We start from the raw sequence: 15,767 nt of genomic DNA on the forward strand, positions 1-15,767 counted from the left end.
CAATCTGGGATTTGTACATCCATTTTTGTACTTTTAAATTATGACTATGAAGCCATTGATTCTTAAAGAATTTAACTTAGAAATGCCTCATGACCAACGAACGGTCTTACCCCACCAGAACCCAAAATATAAGATGGTTCTATTCCATTGTTTGTAAACAATGTAATTGTAAACAAACCCTGTATAGCTTCAAAACCTGGTTAAAACTATCATTTTGATCTCATGGATAGTCAGTCCTTGCATATATGTATTTGAGAGTGGTTACATTTCTCCTGTCCCATTCTTCAGCTGTTTACCAAATATAGACTCTCATAATAATGACAAACTATCTCATAATAATGACATACTATCTCATAATTATGACTTACTATCTCATAATAACGACTTACTATCTCATAATAACGACTTACTATCTCATAATAACGACTTACTATCTCATACCTCCTAATCCGATTTCTTTATATTGGTGGCAGGAACGGGCTTCCATAGATCTGGGGGAAATAACAATCAATCAAGCAAATGTGTTTATAAAGCTCTTTTCACATCTGCAGATGTCACAAAGTGCTTAAACAGAATCCTAGCATAAAACCCCAAACAGCAAGCAATGCAGATGTAGAAGCACTGTGGCTAGGAGAAACTCCTTAAAAAGGCAGGAACCTAGGAAGAAACCTAGAGAGGCCAGTCCTCTTCTGGCTGTGTCGGGTGGGGGTGGAGATTATAAGAGTACATGGCCATTAAGGCCAGATTGTTCTTCAAGATGTTTAAACGTTCATAGATGACCAGCAGGGTAAAATAATAAATAACAAAAAAGAATGTACATGTGCTGTAGTTTGCATCTTTATCCACAAGAGGACAGTATCCAACTATTCAACCCAGCCGCTGTTAATTTTTGAAGACTGCTTGGTGTGAGATTTGCTATTGTGAATTTTATTGCCCCCTGACACAACCCCTGGACAAGATTACATTTAAAGTATGCACATTTTTTAAAATATTTATTATACTTTTTTAATATATATGTTTTTACACTTTATTTAAACAGTAAGGAAATTAGATGGGGAGACAGTGGGAAGGTTGGACGTAGGGATTGATCCCTGTTCTTAGGTGGGGAGTTATGGGGCATGCCAGGGAGTGTTACCACTGCACCAATACTGCCATCACCCACCAAATACTCATATTAGTGGGTGATGGCAGTAGGTAAACAACGCATAGATTGCAGTCTCTCCTTGTCCATAGGCTGCTTTCAAGGTAAGGAAGCAAGCATGTACATTTGTAATTTGGGCGAAATATCTCTTTAAAATAGGTCTGGAAGAAAATCCTGCTTGCTCTCCACAAGGGTTGGCCACCCCTGATATAGTCGGAGTTCCAATTGAGGATTTACCCTGGTGTTTTACCCAAAAGACTCAGAATTTTCTGTTTCCTTCTTCGCAGACCGGCACAGGGGTTTCACTGGGCCATGGCTCTGGCAGACCTGCCCTGACTTGGGGCCAAGCCCCTGGGTACTTTTCAGCTCTCATTTACATAACAATGGCTAACTGTGAACTGTAGCACCTTCTCACAAAGCAACTGGCTTGATTGATGCAGACGTTGTTGATTATGCTCGCACCAAGTCTTTTGTGTCAGACTCCTGACGGAAACGCAATTACACTAGAGCTCACGTTAACCTAAAACACCGGTGACCAACTGGTGTGGGGGTCTCAGTGGAAAAGAAACCAGTTTGCTCTGTGTTTGAAAATGTTCTGGTTATAATGATTCACTTCTCCAAATCACCCAACCTTCAAGATAAATCTAATGATGTCAATCTTCAGGTGGTTGAGGCCTACTAGTTAAAGGTGCTTGCCATCGTCTTACTCGACATAGACAAAATAGGACGTGTTTATGAGTTGTGTCGCCCTACCACCTTTGCCTACAGAAATGTCAAAACATGATATTTGATGCCCGAAGTATTTCATATCCAATGCTTATTTATATGACTTATTCAACACTGTCCATGAATGGCTACAAACATACATATCCTCATTTCAATTCATTTTCACAGAAACAAGTAGGCATATCAGATATGTAATGACAAGCAGCTGCAATGTGGGGAATCGTAGGTGGCTCATTTCAGATAGTTTTATCTGGTTCTTGATACCATGTCTTGTTTTGAGTGGTTTTGACTGATACTAATATGTCTAAAATTATCTAGCTACAGTGCCATTCGAAAAGTATTCAGACCCCTTGACTTTTTCCACATTTTGTTACATTACAGCCTTATTCTAAAATGGATTAAATAAATACAAATCCTCAGCAATCTACACACAATACCCCATAATGAAAAAGCAAAAACTGTTTTTTTTTCAACTTTAGCCAATCTATTAAAAATAAAAAACATACCTTATTTGCATAAGTATTCAGACCCTTTGCTATGAGACTCAAAATCTTGCTCAGGTGCATCCTGTTTCCCTTGATCATCCTTCAGATGTTTCTACAACTGTGGTAAATTAAATTAATTAGGCCTGATTTGGAAAGGCACACACCTGTCTATAATATAAGGTCCCACAGTTGACAGTGCATGTCAAAGCAAAAACCAAGCGTTGAGGTCGAAGGAATTGTCCGTAGAGCTACGAGACAGGATTGTGTCGAAGCACAGTTCTGGGGAAAGGTACCAAAATATTTCTGCAGCATTGAAGGTCCCCAAGAACACAGTGGCCTCCATCATTCTTAAATGAAAGAAGTTTGTAATCACCAAGACTCCTCCTAGAGCTTGCCGCCTGGCCAAACTGAGCAATTGGGGGAGAAGGGCCTTGGTCATGGAGGTGACCAAGAACCCGATGGTCACTCTGACAGAGCTCTAGAATACCTCTGTGGAGATGGGAGAACCTTCCAAAAGGACAACCATCTCTGCAGCACTTCACTAATTAGGCCTTTATGGTAGAGTGGCCAAACGGAAGACACTCCTCAGTAAAAGGTACATGACAGCCAGCTTGGAGTTTGCCAAAAGGCACCTAAAGACTCTCAGACCACGAGAAACAAGATTCTCTGGTCTGATGAAACCAAGATTGAACTCTTTGGCCTGAATGCCAAGCGTCACGTATGGAGGAAACCTGGCACCATCCCTACGGTGAAGCATGGTGGTGGCAGCATCATGCTGTGGGGATGTTTTTCGGCGGCAGGGACTGGGAGACTAGTGAGGATCGCGGGAAATATGAACAGTGCAAAGTACTGAGAGATCCTCGTTGAAAACCTGCTCCAGAGCACTCAGTACCTCAGACTGGGGCGATGGTTCACCTTCCAACAGGACAACAACCTAAGCACACAGCCAAGACAAAACAGGAGTGGCTTCGGGACAAGTCTCTGAATGTCCTTGAGTGGCCAAGCCAGAGCCCGTACTTGAACCCGAACGAACATCTCTGAAGAGACATGAAAATAGCTGTGCAGCAATGCTCCCCATCCAACCTGACAGTTCTTGAGAGGAGCTGCAGAGAAGAATGGGAGAAATTCCCCAAATACAGGTGTGCCAAGCTTGTAGCGTCATACCCAAGAAGACTCGAGGCTGTAATCACTAGCAAAGGTGCTTCAACGAAGCGCTGAGTAAAGGGTCTGAATACTTATGCAAATGTGATATTTCAGTTTTTTGTTTTTAATAAATTAGCAACAATTTCTAAACTGTTTTTACTATGTTATTCAAATAAAAAATGACATCAAATTTTATTGGTCAAATATATGGTTAGCAGATGTAGTGTAGTGTGTAGTGTAGTGAAATGCTTGTGTTTCTCGTTCCGACAGTGCAGTAATATCAACAAATAATTTAACAATTCCACAACAACTACCTTATACACACAAATGTAAATGGATGGAATAAGAATGTGCACATATAAATATATGGATGAGCGATGGCCGAGCAGCAATAGATGGTATAAAATACAGTATATGCATATGAGATCAGTAATGTAAGTTATGTAAACATTATTAAAGTGGTATTATTTAAGGTGACTAGTGATCCATTTATTAAAGTGGCCAATGATTTGAGTCTGTATGTCGACAGCAGCCTCTCTGTGTTAGTGATGGCTATTTAACAGTCTGATGGCCTTGAGATACAAATTGTTTTTCAGTCTCTCGGTTCCCAGCTTCGATGCACTTGTACTGACCTCACCTTCTGGATGTTAGCGGGGTGAATCAAATCAAATTTATTTATATAGCCCTTCGTACATCAGCTGATATCTCAAAGTGCTGTACAGAAACCCAGCCTAAAACCCCAAACAGCAAGCAATGCATGTGAAAGAAGCACGGTGGCTAGGAAAAACTCCCTAGGAAAAACTCCCTAGAAAAGCCAAAAACCTAGGAAGAACAGGCAGTGGCTAGGGTGGTTGTTGTCCTTGATTATTATTTTGGCCTTCATGTGACATTGGGTGCTGTAGGGCAGGTTGTTTGCCCCCGGTGATGCGTTGTGCAGACCGCACCACCCTCTGGAGAGCCTTGCTGTTGATGGCGGTGCAGTTGCCGTACCAGGCGGTGATACAGCCTGACAGAATGCTCTCAATTGTGCATCTGTAAAAGTTTGTGAGGGTTTTAGGTGACAAGCCACATTTCTTCAGACTCCTGAGGTTGAAGAGGCACTGTTGCGCCTTCTTCACCGCACTGTCTGTGTGGGTGGACCATTTCGGTTTGTCTGTGATGTGTATGCCGAGGAACTTAAAACTTTCCACCTTCTCCACTACTGTCCCGTCGATGTGGATGGGGGGGTGCACCCTCTACTGTTTGTGGGGCCCCAGTGTTGAGGATCAGTGAAGTGGAGATGTTGTTTCCTACCTTCACCACCTGGGGGCGGCCCGTCAGAAAGTCCAGGATCCAATTGCACAGGGTGGGGTTGAGACCCAGGGCCTTAAGCTTAATGATGATCTTGGAGGGTACTATGGTGTTGAATGCTGAGCTGTAGTCAATGAACAGCATTCTTACATAGGTATTCCTCTTGTCCAGATGGGATAGGGCACTGTGCAGTGTGATGGCGATTGCATCGTCTGTGGACATGTTGGGGTGGTATGCAAACTGAAGTTGGTCTATGGTGGCAGGTAAGGTGGAGGTGACATGATCCTTGACTAGTCTCTCAAAGCACTTCATGATGACAGAAGTGAGTGCTACGGGCGATAGTCATTTAGTTCTGTTATCTTTGCCTTCTTTGGTACAGGAACAATGGTGGCCATCTTGAAGTGGGGACAGCAGACTGGGATAGGGAGCAATTGAATATGTCCGTAAACACACCAGCCAGCTTGTCTTTGCATGCTCTAAGGACACGGCTAGTCATGCCATCTGGGCCAGCAGCCTTGCGAGGGTTAACACGTTTAAATGTCTTACTCATGTCAGCCACAGAGAAGGAGAGGGGGGGCCCGCAGTCCTTGGTAGCGGGCCGCGTCGGTGGCGCTGTATTATCCTCAAAGCGGGCAAATAGTCACACGGCTGTGACTATAATCGAAGAGATTTCTCTTCGGAGGAAATGTGGTCGGCCACAGAGAAGGAGAGGGGGGCCCGCAGTCCTTGGTAGCGGGCCGTGTCGGTGGCACTGTATTATCCTCAAAGTGGGCAAAGAAGGTGTTTAGTTTGTCTGGAAGCAAGACGTCGGTGTCTGTGACGTGGCTAAGTCCATAATTGCCTGTAGACCCTGCCACATACGTCTCGTGTCTGAGCCGTTGAATTCCACTTTGTCCCTATACTGACATTTTGCTTGTTTGATTGCCTTGTGGAGGGAATAACTACACTGTTTATATTCGGCCATATTCCCCGACATCTTTCCATGGTTGAATGTGGTGGTTCGCTCTTTCAGTTTTGCGCGAATGCCGCCATCTATCCACGATTTCTGGTTAGGGTAGGTTTTAATAGTCACAGTGGGTACAACATTTCCAATGCACTTCCTTATAAACTCACTCACCGAGTCAGTATATAAATCAATGTTATTCTCTGAGGCTTCCCGAAACATTTCCCAGTCCGTGTGATCAAAACAATCTTGAAGCATGGATTTCGATTGGTCAGACCAGCATTGAATGGTTCTAGTCATGGGTACATCCTGTTTGAGTTTCTGCCTATAGGACGGTAGTCGCAGTCGGATTTGCCGAAGGGAGGGCGGGGGAGGGCCTTGTATGCATCGTAGAAGTTGGAGTAGCAGTGGTCCAGTGTATTGCCCGCGCGGGTGCTACACTCATTGTGCTGGTAGAATTTAGGTAGCCTTGTTCTCAAATTAGCTTTGTTAAAATCCCCAGCTACAATAAATGCAGCCTCAGGATATATGGTTTACAGTTTACATAAAGTCCAGCGAAGTTCTTTGAGGGCCGTTGAGGTGTCTGTTTGGGGGGGATATACACGGCTGTGACTATAATCAAAGAGAATTCTCTTGGGAGATAATGTGGTCATCATTTGATTGTAAGGAATTCTAGGTCAGGTGAACAAAAGGGCTTATGGGGTATTGTGTGTAGATTGATGAGGGAAAAATGTGTTTTAATACATTTTAGAATAAAATGTGGGAAAAGTCAAGGGGTCTGAATACTTTCCGAAGGCACTGTTGCTAACCACTAACTGTAACGATGTATTTGAGAGACAACAAATGCTAATTAATTTATGTTTTCAATAAACATAGGAGACTATATGTAGTTTACATGTTGTCAACAATCTAAGCCAACCCTGTCTGTTTTGCCCCATTGTTGCACACATGTCGGTTTTGGTAAAAACTAGAGAATAGAGTTATATTCAACTTAATCTACTGACGTTCTCATACGCTAATTCATGGACCATCTATATCCAGGTGGCATCCGGTTTACACGGTCCAACTTCACACGAGCACTAACACTCAGTGTGCACACGTGATCCAAATACATGGCAGACATTGGATAAATATACATTTGTATTTCTTCTGCTGTGAGTGATGGGAAAAAATTGTCCTCAGCGACAATTATTTGAATAATTCAATGGATGTTTCGTGCACAAAGATGATGACTAAAGTGTTTTATTAGGAATGTTCGAATTTGACTTCTCTATGTGGCCGTCTATGGAAATTGTCTTTCTGGGCTGGGCGTCAGTTAAACTGCAGTACCAAAGAAAAGTTGAAGGAGCAGTCCAAACTGTGCTTCTTTACCAGAACCCTGGCCCCTTGTCACCAACCCTCGGTGGGCTGAAATGAATCGGTTTATCAGGGAAATTGGAAAGAAAGCCTGTGACGCGACTTCTGCTTTTGGACGTTAACAAGGCGACACTCCGTCTTAACTCCTCCTCCACATTTATTGGATTGGTTGAACAGAACAAGATTACGTCCCCCGACAGTTTTTTTTTCTCGTCAGCACCAGAAAGAAAGAAACGACGCTCAGGTATTTCTTTCACACCTGCAACATTAGGCTACCAATTACCAAATTGATTTAAGGCAACATTTTGCAATAGGGACGGGAGTAACGGCATTCCTAATTTGTTGACAACATTGTGTAATGTACAAGAAAACAGCACTCGTGCTGCTCTTTTTACAGTTTTATAAACTCATTGGAGGACGTACGTTCTTTCTCTCCATTCAGCCGCTTCGGCTCCCCTCTAATCTTGAGGGGCATTTCTTTAAACGCTCATCTAATCCCCTTGATGTCTTACAGAACTAGACCAATCATATGCTTCAATGTGCCTCGGTTCACAGTGCTGTGTCAGGACAGGACAATGATAGAGGTTCCGCTCGTGATGTTAAATTCCAGGTGCAGATGCGCCGATTTCAAAGCTATTTGGAGTCACAGTTGAAAAGTTAATGCACTGACTATACAATGGACTAATTAGACAAATAAAAGCAGTACTTTTCAGTGCGTGAGATATAAGATGTGTGGCGTGTGAGCATGAGAAGAGGGTCAAATGTGTGCGTCTCATGCCCAATGCATTAGAGATGGCAGCCCGAGAGGGGTTTGTCTAGCTGCAGATATCATCTAACAGGCCCTGTATCTCCCAGGCCCCTCTCCAAAGCCAGGACGGTCACTTGCGGGCCTGACACATTTTTTTTCTGTTTACCACAGAGAGGATAGCGTCCAAACGACTGACAACGGACTTTAGGTCAAAACTAATACACAATGAACGTATAAACGGTACACAGTGTCCTTCGGCCCCGCCTGCCAAGCACTGATTTCCCACAGTTCAGTTAACCAGTGTTGCCAACTTAGCGGCTTTGTCGCTATATTTAGCGAGTATTCAGACCCCTCTACCGACACATTTTTTTTAAATCGACTAGCAACAAACCTAGCGACTTTTTCTGGTGTTATTGGAGACATTTGGAGACTCTGACGCGAAAGCACGTATTGTTCTTACTCTTCTCAACGAGCAGCGGGTGCTGCCGTGGGCCTCAACCCATCCCAAAGCACTCCCAGGTGGCCCAGTCCTCTCGCAGCAGTCCCTCCCAGCTGCAGTCAGAGCAGGAGATGTTCACCCTTCCGCGTCCAGACTGCAAATGAATCGTGAATGCTGGCTTACATTCAGGGCGGGATGTAAATGTAAAATGTTCTATGTCTAAAATAAATCACTCCACAAAAATAAATCACTGCATTTGAATCACACAGCCTCAGTCACTTACTCACCTTGTCCACTGTGTGTGTGCCTCTCTGTGACATAAGCTAAAAATCTAGCTGGCTAGCTCATCATGTCTCAGTCTAAACTGTACAGTACACTCAAAAATACAGAAAGGAGTGGGAATCAAACCCTGAATTCAAAGGCTGGTTGAAGCCATTTATTGGAGATGATACACTGCCCGTGCATACTGCCCGTGTATGACAACTCAAAAACATACTCAAAAGGCAAAGACTTATAACAGTTCCACCCAAAACAAGCTGCCATTTATGGTTAAAAAAATTTACTCTGCAAAAAAGGCTGAGGGCACCATGGCATTAGCTATCGCTGAACACTGTTCCATGCTGGCATGTGATCACATTGGAGAAGCATATAGAGCTGCTTTCTCAGACTCCACTGCTGCTACCCACTTCAAAGTGCACAAAAATGATTAATGGTGTTTTAGCACCATACTTTCTGAAAAAGTTGGTTGCAGATGTTGGTGACCAGCGTTTCAGCCTCCTCCTCGATAAGTCCACGGATGTAAGTGTTTCTAAGTACCTGGGGGGTTGTCATTAGGTACTTTAGTGACACCAAGCAGACAATTGTATCAACATTTCTGGGGCTTGTTGAGTTGGAGGCAGGAGATGCCAAATCTATAGCCCGTTCTGTTGTGGCTTTCCTCGAGAAGTGTTGTCTTAAAAAATAATCTCCTGGGGATAGGGACTGACAATGCCTCTGTTATGACGGGGATTAACAATGGGGTCCATAAAGTGCTGAAGGAGGAGTATGGCCTCAAATATCTGGTTCTTATTCGCTGTGTGTGCCACTCTCTGCAGCTTGCTCATTTGTAGGTCTTGACATATTTAGGGTGTTGTTACTGACTTTTTGTCTCTCCCACTACGTTATTTCTCTCTCCTACAGCGTCCATCACAATTACATGCACATGGCCAATTATGCAAATTAGGTGATGACGTCATTTAGCGACTTCTAGCGACTTTTAGGACAGCCAATAGCTACTTTCCTTACTGAGGAGTTTGCAACACTGCAGTTAACGTTACGGCGAGTGAAGTAGCTAGCTAGATGGCCAGGACACCGGTACGCAGTGTCCTTCGCCCCCGACTACCAAGCAATGTTTTCCCGCAATTCTTTTAACGTTATCTGGTATCCAACGCATCGACGGATTTCACATAAATGTTAAGCTAAAACATTGCACATTAGGTACACTACAATGATGACATAGCCTCAACGAGAACTCGGATAATACTTTTATTTCCCGTTTGAGCCACAATCCAATCGCATAGATACTCAAGGGAAATCCAGAATATCAAAAGTGTCAGTTAATAAACACAAGCATTAAGATCCCTGCAACAAAGAGTACAAGCTGTATTCCTATACTAACACTCATTCAGCCATTTTCATTCAACACTGAAAACTCATCCCACCAGTAGAGTAGGTAAGTCATATCATTGAGGGGTTGTGGTGTTGGAGAGGGGTTTAGAGATGAAGGGTCTGATAGATGATGTTTACAGTTGAACTCGATTGGGCAGCCCTGCAACCCACTCACGATCCCACTGCCTACCTGTCTTACTGGAACCGTCTCTCTGCATGGGAACATTTTCACAGTTCGACACGCCGTTCATCCTCAGGCAGAACAAATTAACTTAGAACACGGAACTTAGAACGAATGTCTTATTATTCTCCCAGGTTTCAATGAGACCTGGGATTCCTTCTCTCCCTCGTGTTTTTCTCAACTAAGTTTAATAATAACGCAGGGAGAGAGGAGAGAGATGATACGCTGCCCTGCAGAATGTAAACCGCAAGGTTTTTATTTTTCCTCTTGAAAAAAGGGACAATCTGTTTGCAGTCTTTGTCAAGCGGGTTTAGCTGTGGGATGGTTCAGAAGCGTACAAAAACAACCCTATTATCACCGACCCAGAAAATTATTTGTAATCAAAACAAAATACTAAATCTCATTTACTCAAATTCATTTGTGGAAGTTTATACTTAATGTACATCAACATTGAATTTGACCTGATCTTGACTGTCATTATGTGAATGATTAGGTTGTGCATGTTAAGTCATATTTGACGTTACCCTACCTGGAACATCTGAAACGTAATGCGCACATAACAGGCTATGCGTGAGTCACTTACTAGGTAGCACATACAGTAACATCCTTCTCTAGAATGACTCCACTCAGACTGGGATGCAACGCTTCAGTGGAAAGATTCGGTGTAGGGCATCCTTCCTCCTGCATCCTAGATATCGCCCTGTTATTGTCGGTCTGTCTCTAGCACGCTGTAAGATACTGGAAGGCAAACTCTCCTATTAAAATGCTTGTGTTGAATAGCCTGCCTCATTGAAAACCCAAAGCCTCCATGACCTACATTAATCTCTCTCTCTCTCTCTCTCTCTCTCTCTCTCCTCTCTTTTCTCTCTTACACTCTCTCTCTCTCGCTCTCTCTCTTTTTCACACGCGCGCGCGCACACACACACACACATGCACTCTCGCAGACACACTTCACACACGTAGGTAAACACACACTTGCAGGGACACACACTCTCATATACACACACACACTCAGAGTGGATCAGGCAGATGTGCTTTGAGCTTGTTGAATGAAAAGGTTGAACTCAATTCACATTTTATTCCTCATTTACCTGGTCCCTTTTTCAATGTCACTCTCTCTCGGTCTCTCTTTCATTCTCCCTGTTTCTCCTCACCTGTCTCTCGCTCTCTATCTTTTTCTCTCTCGCACAATCGCTTTCTTTCAGTGTTTCTTTTTTCATCCTCACAGACATTCTTATGCTCCTCTGTCTGTCTTCCTCTTTGTTTCTCCTCATGTAGAGGCACTTAACCGATATTGGCTTAGCAGATGTGGTTGGCCATTACACAATGTAACAATCTGATGTTGGCCTATCAAAATGTATTTTATATCCATACTGATAATGTTATTGCATTTTTTTCTCTTTCCTCAGGAGGTCCCCTGTGGCCACTCAGCCTCCCATCACCAGAGTCTGTTTGCCAGGTAAGACCACAATGCACTGCTCTCTCCTACAATGCATCTTCTGTCCCAAAAACAGTGATATTGGTTTGTCTGTCCATCTGTTTGCCACTGACTGTTGTTTGAATTAGCCTAAGTCTTAAAACACTGTCTCAATGTCAAGACTGTTCTCTTGGTCTCTCCGATCTTTCTCTCTCTTTCTCCTTCTTTCCCTCTCTCTTCTCTTGATTTCTTGTCTACGTGACCACCCTCACACTTGAACCCTGAGACCTCACCCCTGACCCTTTCCCCCCTCTCATCGGTTCAGATACACCTCCTCCCCACCCCCAGCCTATATTTAGTCTGTATTTGTCGCTGGGAAGTTCCAGGAAACCTTTCACTCTCGCCACTCTATCCTAATGTCTTTATCTTCTCACTGAAAATACAACAGCATGTGAATCCTGCTCGTTAGAAATGTACTGGACCCATCATTAGGGAGTTGAGACTATGGTGTGTGTGTGATTGGAAACTCCTTACTGTGTCCTTGAGCCTCAGCCTACACTACGTCACTAGCTATCAAACTGTGTACATGGGTGATAGTGTGAGTAGCGCAGGCTGCCATAACAACAAGGCCTTTTTGTCACACACACACACACACACACACACACACACACACACACACACACACACACACACACACACACACACACACACACTTGAATGGTGAGACAAGAGCGATAGAGGAGCTCTCCGCAATGTTGATTAAACATAGCAGGAGAAGTGTGGGATTTCGTTAGTGGTTAGCGTCACAGTGAAGGAGACTGGGATGCCATTGAGTCTCCTGCTACAGACAGTCATAACACAGGGAGCTTACTTTCATGCCTCTCATTCCTCTCACTGTGTGTTATCCTAAACACTTCCAGTCATTGGACTTACAATACAAGGAATGCAAGGACAGAGGAGTCCACTTTATTGTTGGCCCGGTTGATTTTACGGGATTAATAACATTGACTTCATCATTCTGGTTAACCTGTATTACAGAAGTAAGCCCTTTTACGGCATCTGTCTCATTTTGAAGTGGTTAGACTACTGTGCCTAGTTCCCAGAGAAAGAGAAGACAGATTGAAATAGAGAAGAGCAAGTGCGTGATGTGAGAGTGCATGTGCGTCCATATGAGTAGGCCTACATTTGCATGTCTGTATGTGCAAGTGCGCAGTGTGTACGTGTTTTTGTAGGTGTGTGTTTGTGTGTGTGTGTGTGTGTGTGTGTGTGTGTGAGAGAGTGCATGTGCGTCCATATGAGTAGGCCTACGTTTGCATTTCTGTATGTGCAAATGCGCAGTGTATGTGTGTTTAGAGTGCAGTCCTGCACAAGTGTGTTTTGTGTATCGGAGTGTGTGTGTTCAAGCGGGTGTGTGTATATGAGCGGGTGTGTGCGTGGGTGTGTTGCTGTGGGAAGGGAGGTGTTCCTGTTTGACAGTGGTGCGGGGCCCTGATTGACGTCAGCCCGCCTGCATGTGGCTTTTGTTGACTTCCTGTCAGCGCAGATGGACAGACCAGCACTTCCAGTATCTGGAGAGGGAGGGCTCATCAGGTGTGTGTGTGTGTGTGTGTGTTGGGGGGGGGGGGGCGTGTTTCCAATAAGCAGATTACGCTAAGAAGATTATTATGACCTATTGAGTAAGTCCATCCAGGGTCGTGCGCTGTCGGTCTGATACTTGATGCGTTTTTCTATCCGTAGTTTTAGTTCAAAGTCTCCTCAGAGAGCATCATCACTAGCAGACTGCTGGTAGTAGCACAGGAGTAATTGACTGCAGTGCTGAAGGGTTGGACATTTTGATTGGAGGTGTTTTACCTTCATTGAGCTCATTGTGAATGATCAGATAGGCCGTCTGCACTCACCCAATCCTCCAATAATACATTTGTCCTCACTTGCTCAGGTTAGCTTAGGTCATATCTAGACACAAGGCTAGTTGATGAGATGTCCACATATTGTAGCTGAAGGCTTTGACCGGACGTGCTACCTGTCCCAGACCTGCTGTCCCAGACCTGCTGGAACCCTGACCTGTTCACCGGACGTGCTACCTGTCCCAGACCTGCTGTTTTCAACTCTCTAGAGACAGCAGGAGCGGTAGAGATACTCTCAAAGATCGGCTATGAAAAAGCCAACTGACACTTACTCTTGTGTTACTGACTTATTGCACCCTCGACAACTACTATGATTATTATTATTTGACCATGCTGGTCATTTATGAACATTTGAACATCTTGGCCATGTGCTGTTATAATCTCCACCCGGCATTGCCAGAAGAGGACTGCCCACCCCTCATAGCCTGGTTCCTTTCTAGGTTTCTTCCTAGGTTTTGGCCTTTCTAGGGAGTTTTTCCTAGCCACCGTGCTTCTACACCTGCATTGCTTGCTGTTTGGGGTTTTAGGCTGGGTTTCTGTACAGCACTTTGAGATATCAGCTGATGTAAGAAGGGCTATATAAATACATTTGATTTGATTTGTTGTCGGTTACCTTCTGCATAGCTACTCTGCATGAAGCCACCAGGAACATGACATCGCCCTCTATTCATCACTCCCTCAAGAGAGTGAATTATAAGGGTGCCGTTTTTTCCCCACAGGACCTACAGTACGGTATGTGTGCACAACATTTTGGGATGGGCCTAGTAAAAACATTTTTAATTTGGCATGAACACAACCAGTCATGATGTTTTCATCTTATTGCCGATCAAATCACTTCAAACAGTAGGCTACCTGCGCATTTTTCGCCGAATAATTCCATCATCCAAAAAGTGCACCGTGCACTCGCGTCGTTTGATGAATTGAAAGAAACACCTGTTACGAAACACCCCAAAATGTAATGAAATTGGGTGATTGTCATTGGGTCTACACTCTTTTAGCCTTAAATTCATTGCTGCGTCTTGCTCACAAAATTACCTTTTTTTGTAGAAAGAAAAATTGGGACACCTGAAAGAGGCTGAAATACAGGACTGTCCCAGGATGACAAGTGCAGACACATGAAAAGATGTCTGAAAATGGAAACCTTGAAACAGAGACGGGGGTGTTAGTTTAATTTGGAATACGTTTTTATTTTGATATTTACCACTGTAGCAGTACAAATTGCATTGCATTTTAAACAAATAGGACAATGGTCAAATTAGCATTATTTAGAGACCCCCACTAAAGTTTGACTTTGTAACATTTAGGGGGGTCCATGTCTCCTTCAGAGGGTGTGACAACCCCCTGGGCGTCCCCTGTAATTTGCACTCTGACTCCCTCACCTCTGTCCCATTCCAGAACCTCTTTTCTTCCCATGCTCTGAGAGGTTGAATTCCCTCTTCCACCTGTACCCCCCCATCCCCTCTATGACAGTGGGTGATGTAACTCAACACCCAACCCTGTCTTTTTCTGTCTCGCCCTGGAGACAATGAGACAGAGGAAAAGAGTGATTCCTGTCCCATCCTCCCTCTGTCTGCTCCCCCTCTCTTTACGGGCCGGCGGAGGAGAGGAAACGGAGGGCAGGAAGAGGGGAGCAGATTGATCCTGTTATTGGCCTGTTGTCCCTGTCGTAAAGGAATGCGCTGGACGGACTGACATAACCCAGGAGGTGTTTTTGTGTCTGGCAGGCAGGGAGGCAGTGTGTGTGTGTGTGTTGCCACTGTGTTTGCTCACTCAGCGGACTGGGGGAAAAATAGGATACAGACAGACAAAGGGCCATTGTCTCTATGCCCACACCGCACAAACACGTAGGCGCTGGTAGAAACACACACACACACACACACACACACACACACACTGGTCTGCGGTCTGCACACTCGCAGTTCACGCAATGTCATGGCACGAGCTGTGATAAGTGTTAGGGACAGGGCCTCATCATCTGTTCTGTTATTGTTGTGTATGTTGTACAGCACGGGAGAGAATGGAAAAATCCACAAGACTGTGTACTATATCTTGTACAGTAGAGAATGGAAATAACCACACACAGACTCCATAAGGTTATCAGGACCTGATGTTCTTATCACAGTGAGGACCAGCGCAGCGGGGACTGTTGTCATAACTTCCCACCGGCACACTAAGTGACACGCGCCATGTAGCGCACACCGCAGCGGCAGGGCATGCAGGGAATTGGAAAAACCCAAGTGCAGTTTCTCACGGTGGCCGTGATGATGGACAGATAGAGGAGAGAGATGGAGAGAGATAGAGGAGAGATAGAGGAGAGAGATAGTCATCAGTGATTAGTGACAATCAG

The 15,767-nt window shown here is 44.3% G+C and overlaps 1 protein-coding gene across 2 annotated transcripts in view; it reads left to right on the forward strand.

The window, feature by feature from the left end:
• LOC115192240 (cAMP-specific 3',5'-cyclic phosphodiesterase 4B) overlaps window positions 1–15,767 on the forward strand; it is a 319,267-nt gene that overhangs the window by 246,082 nt on the left and 57,418 nt on the right. For both annotated transcript variants that reach the window (XM_029750521.1, XM_029750522.1), the window contains one exon: window positions 11,509–11,558. In XM_029750521.1, the coding sequence (XP_029606381.1) occupies window positions 11,509–11,558 (50 nt within the window). The remainder of the gene's footprint in view (window positions 1–11,508; window positions 11,559–15,767) is intronic.

Source organism: Salmo trutta, chromosome 4 (genome assembly GCF_901001165.1).
Source record: "Salmo trutta chromosome 4, fSalTru1.1, whole genome shotgun sequence".
NCBI classification, from domain to species: domain Eukaryota; kingdom Metazoa; phylum Chordata; class Actinopteri; order Salmoniformes; family Salmonidae; genus Salmo; species Salmo trutta.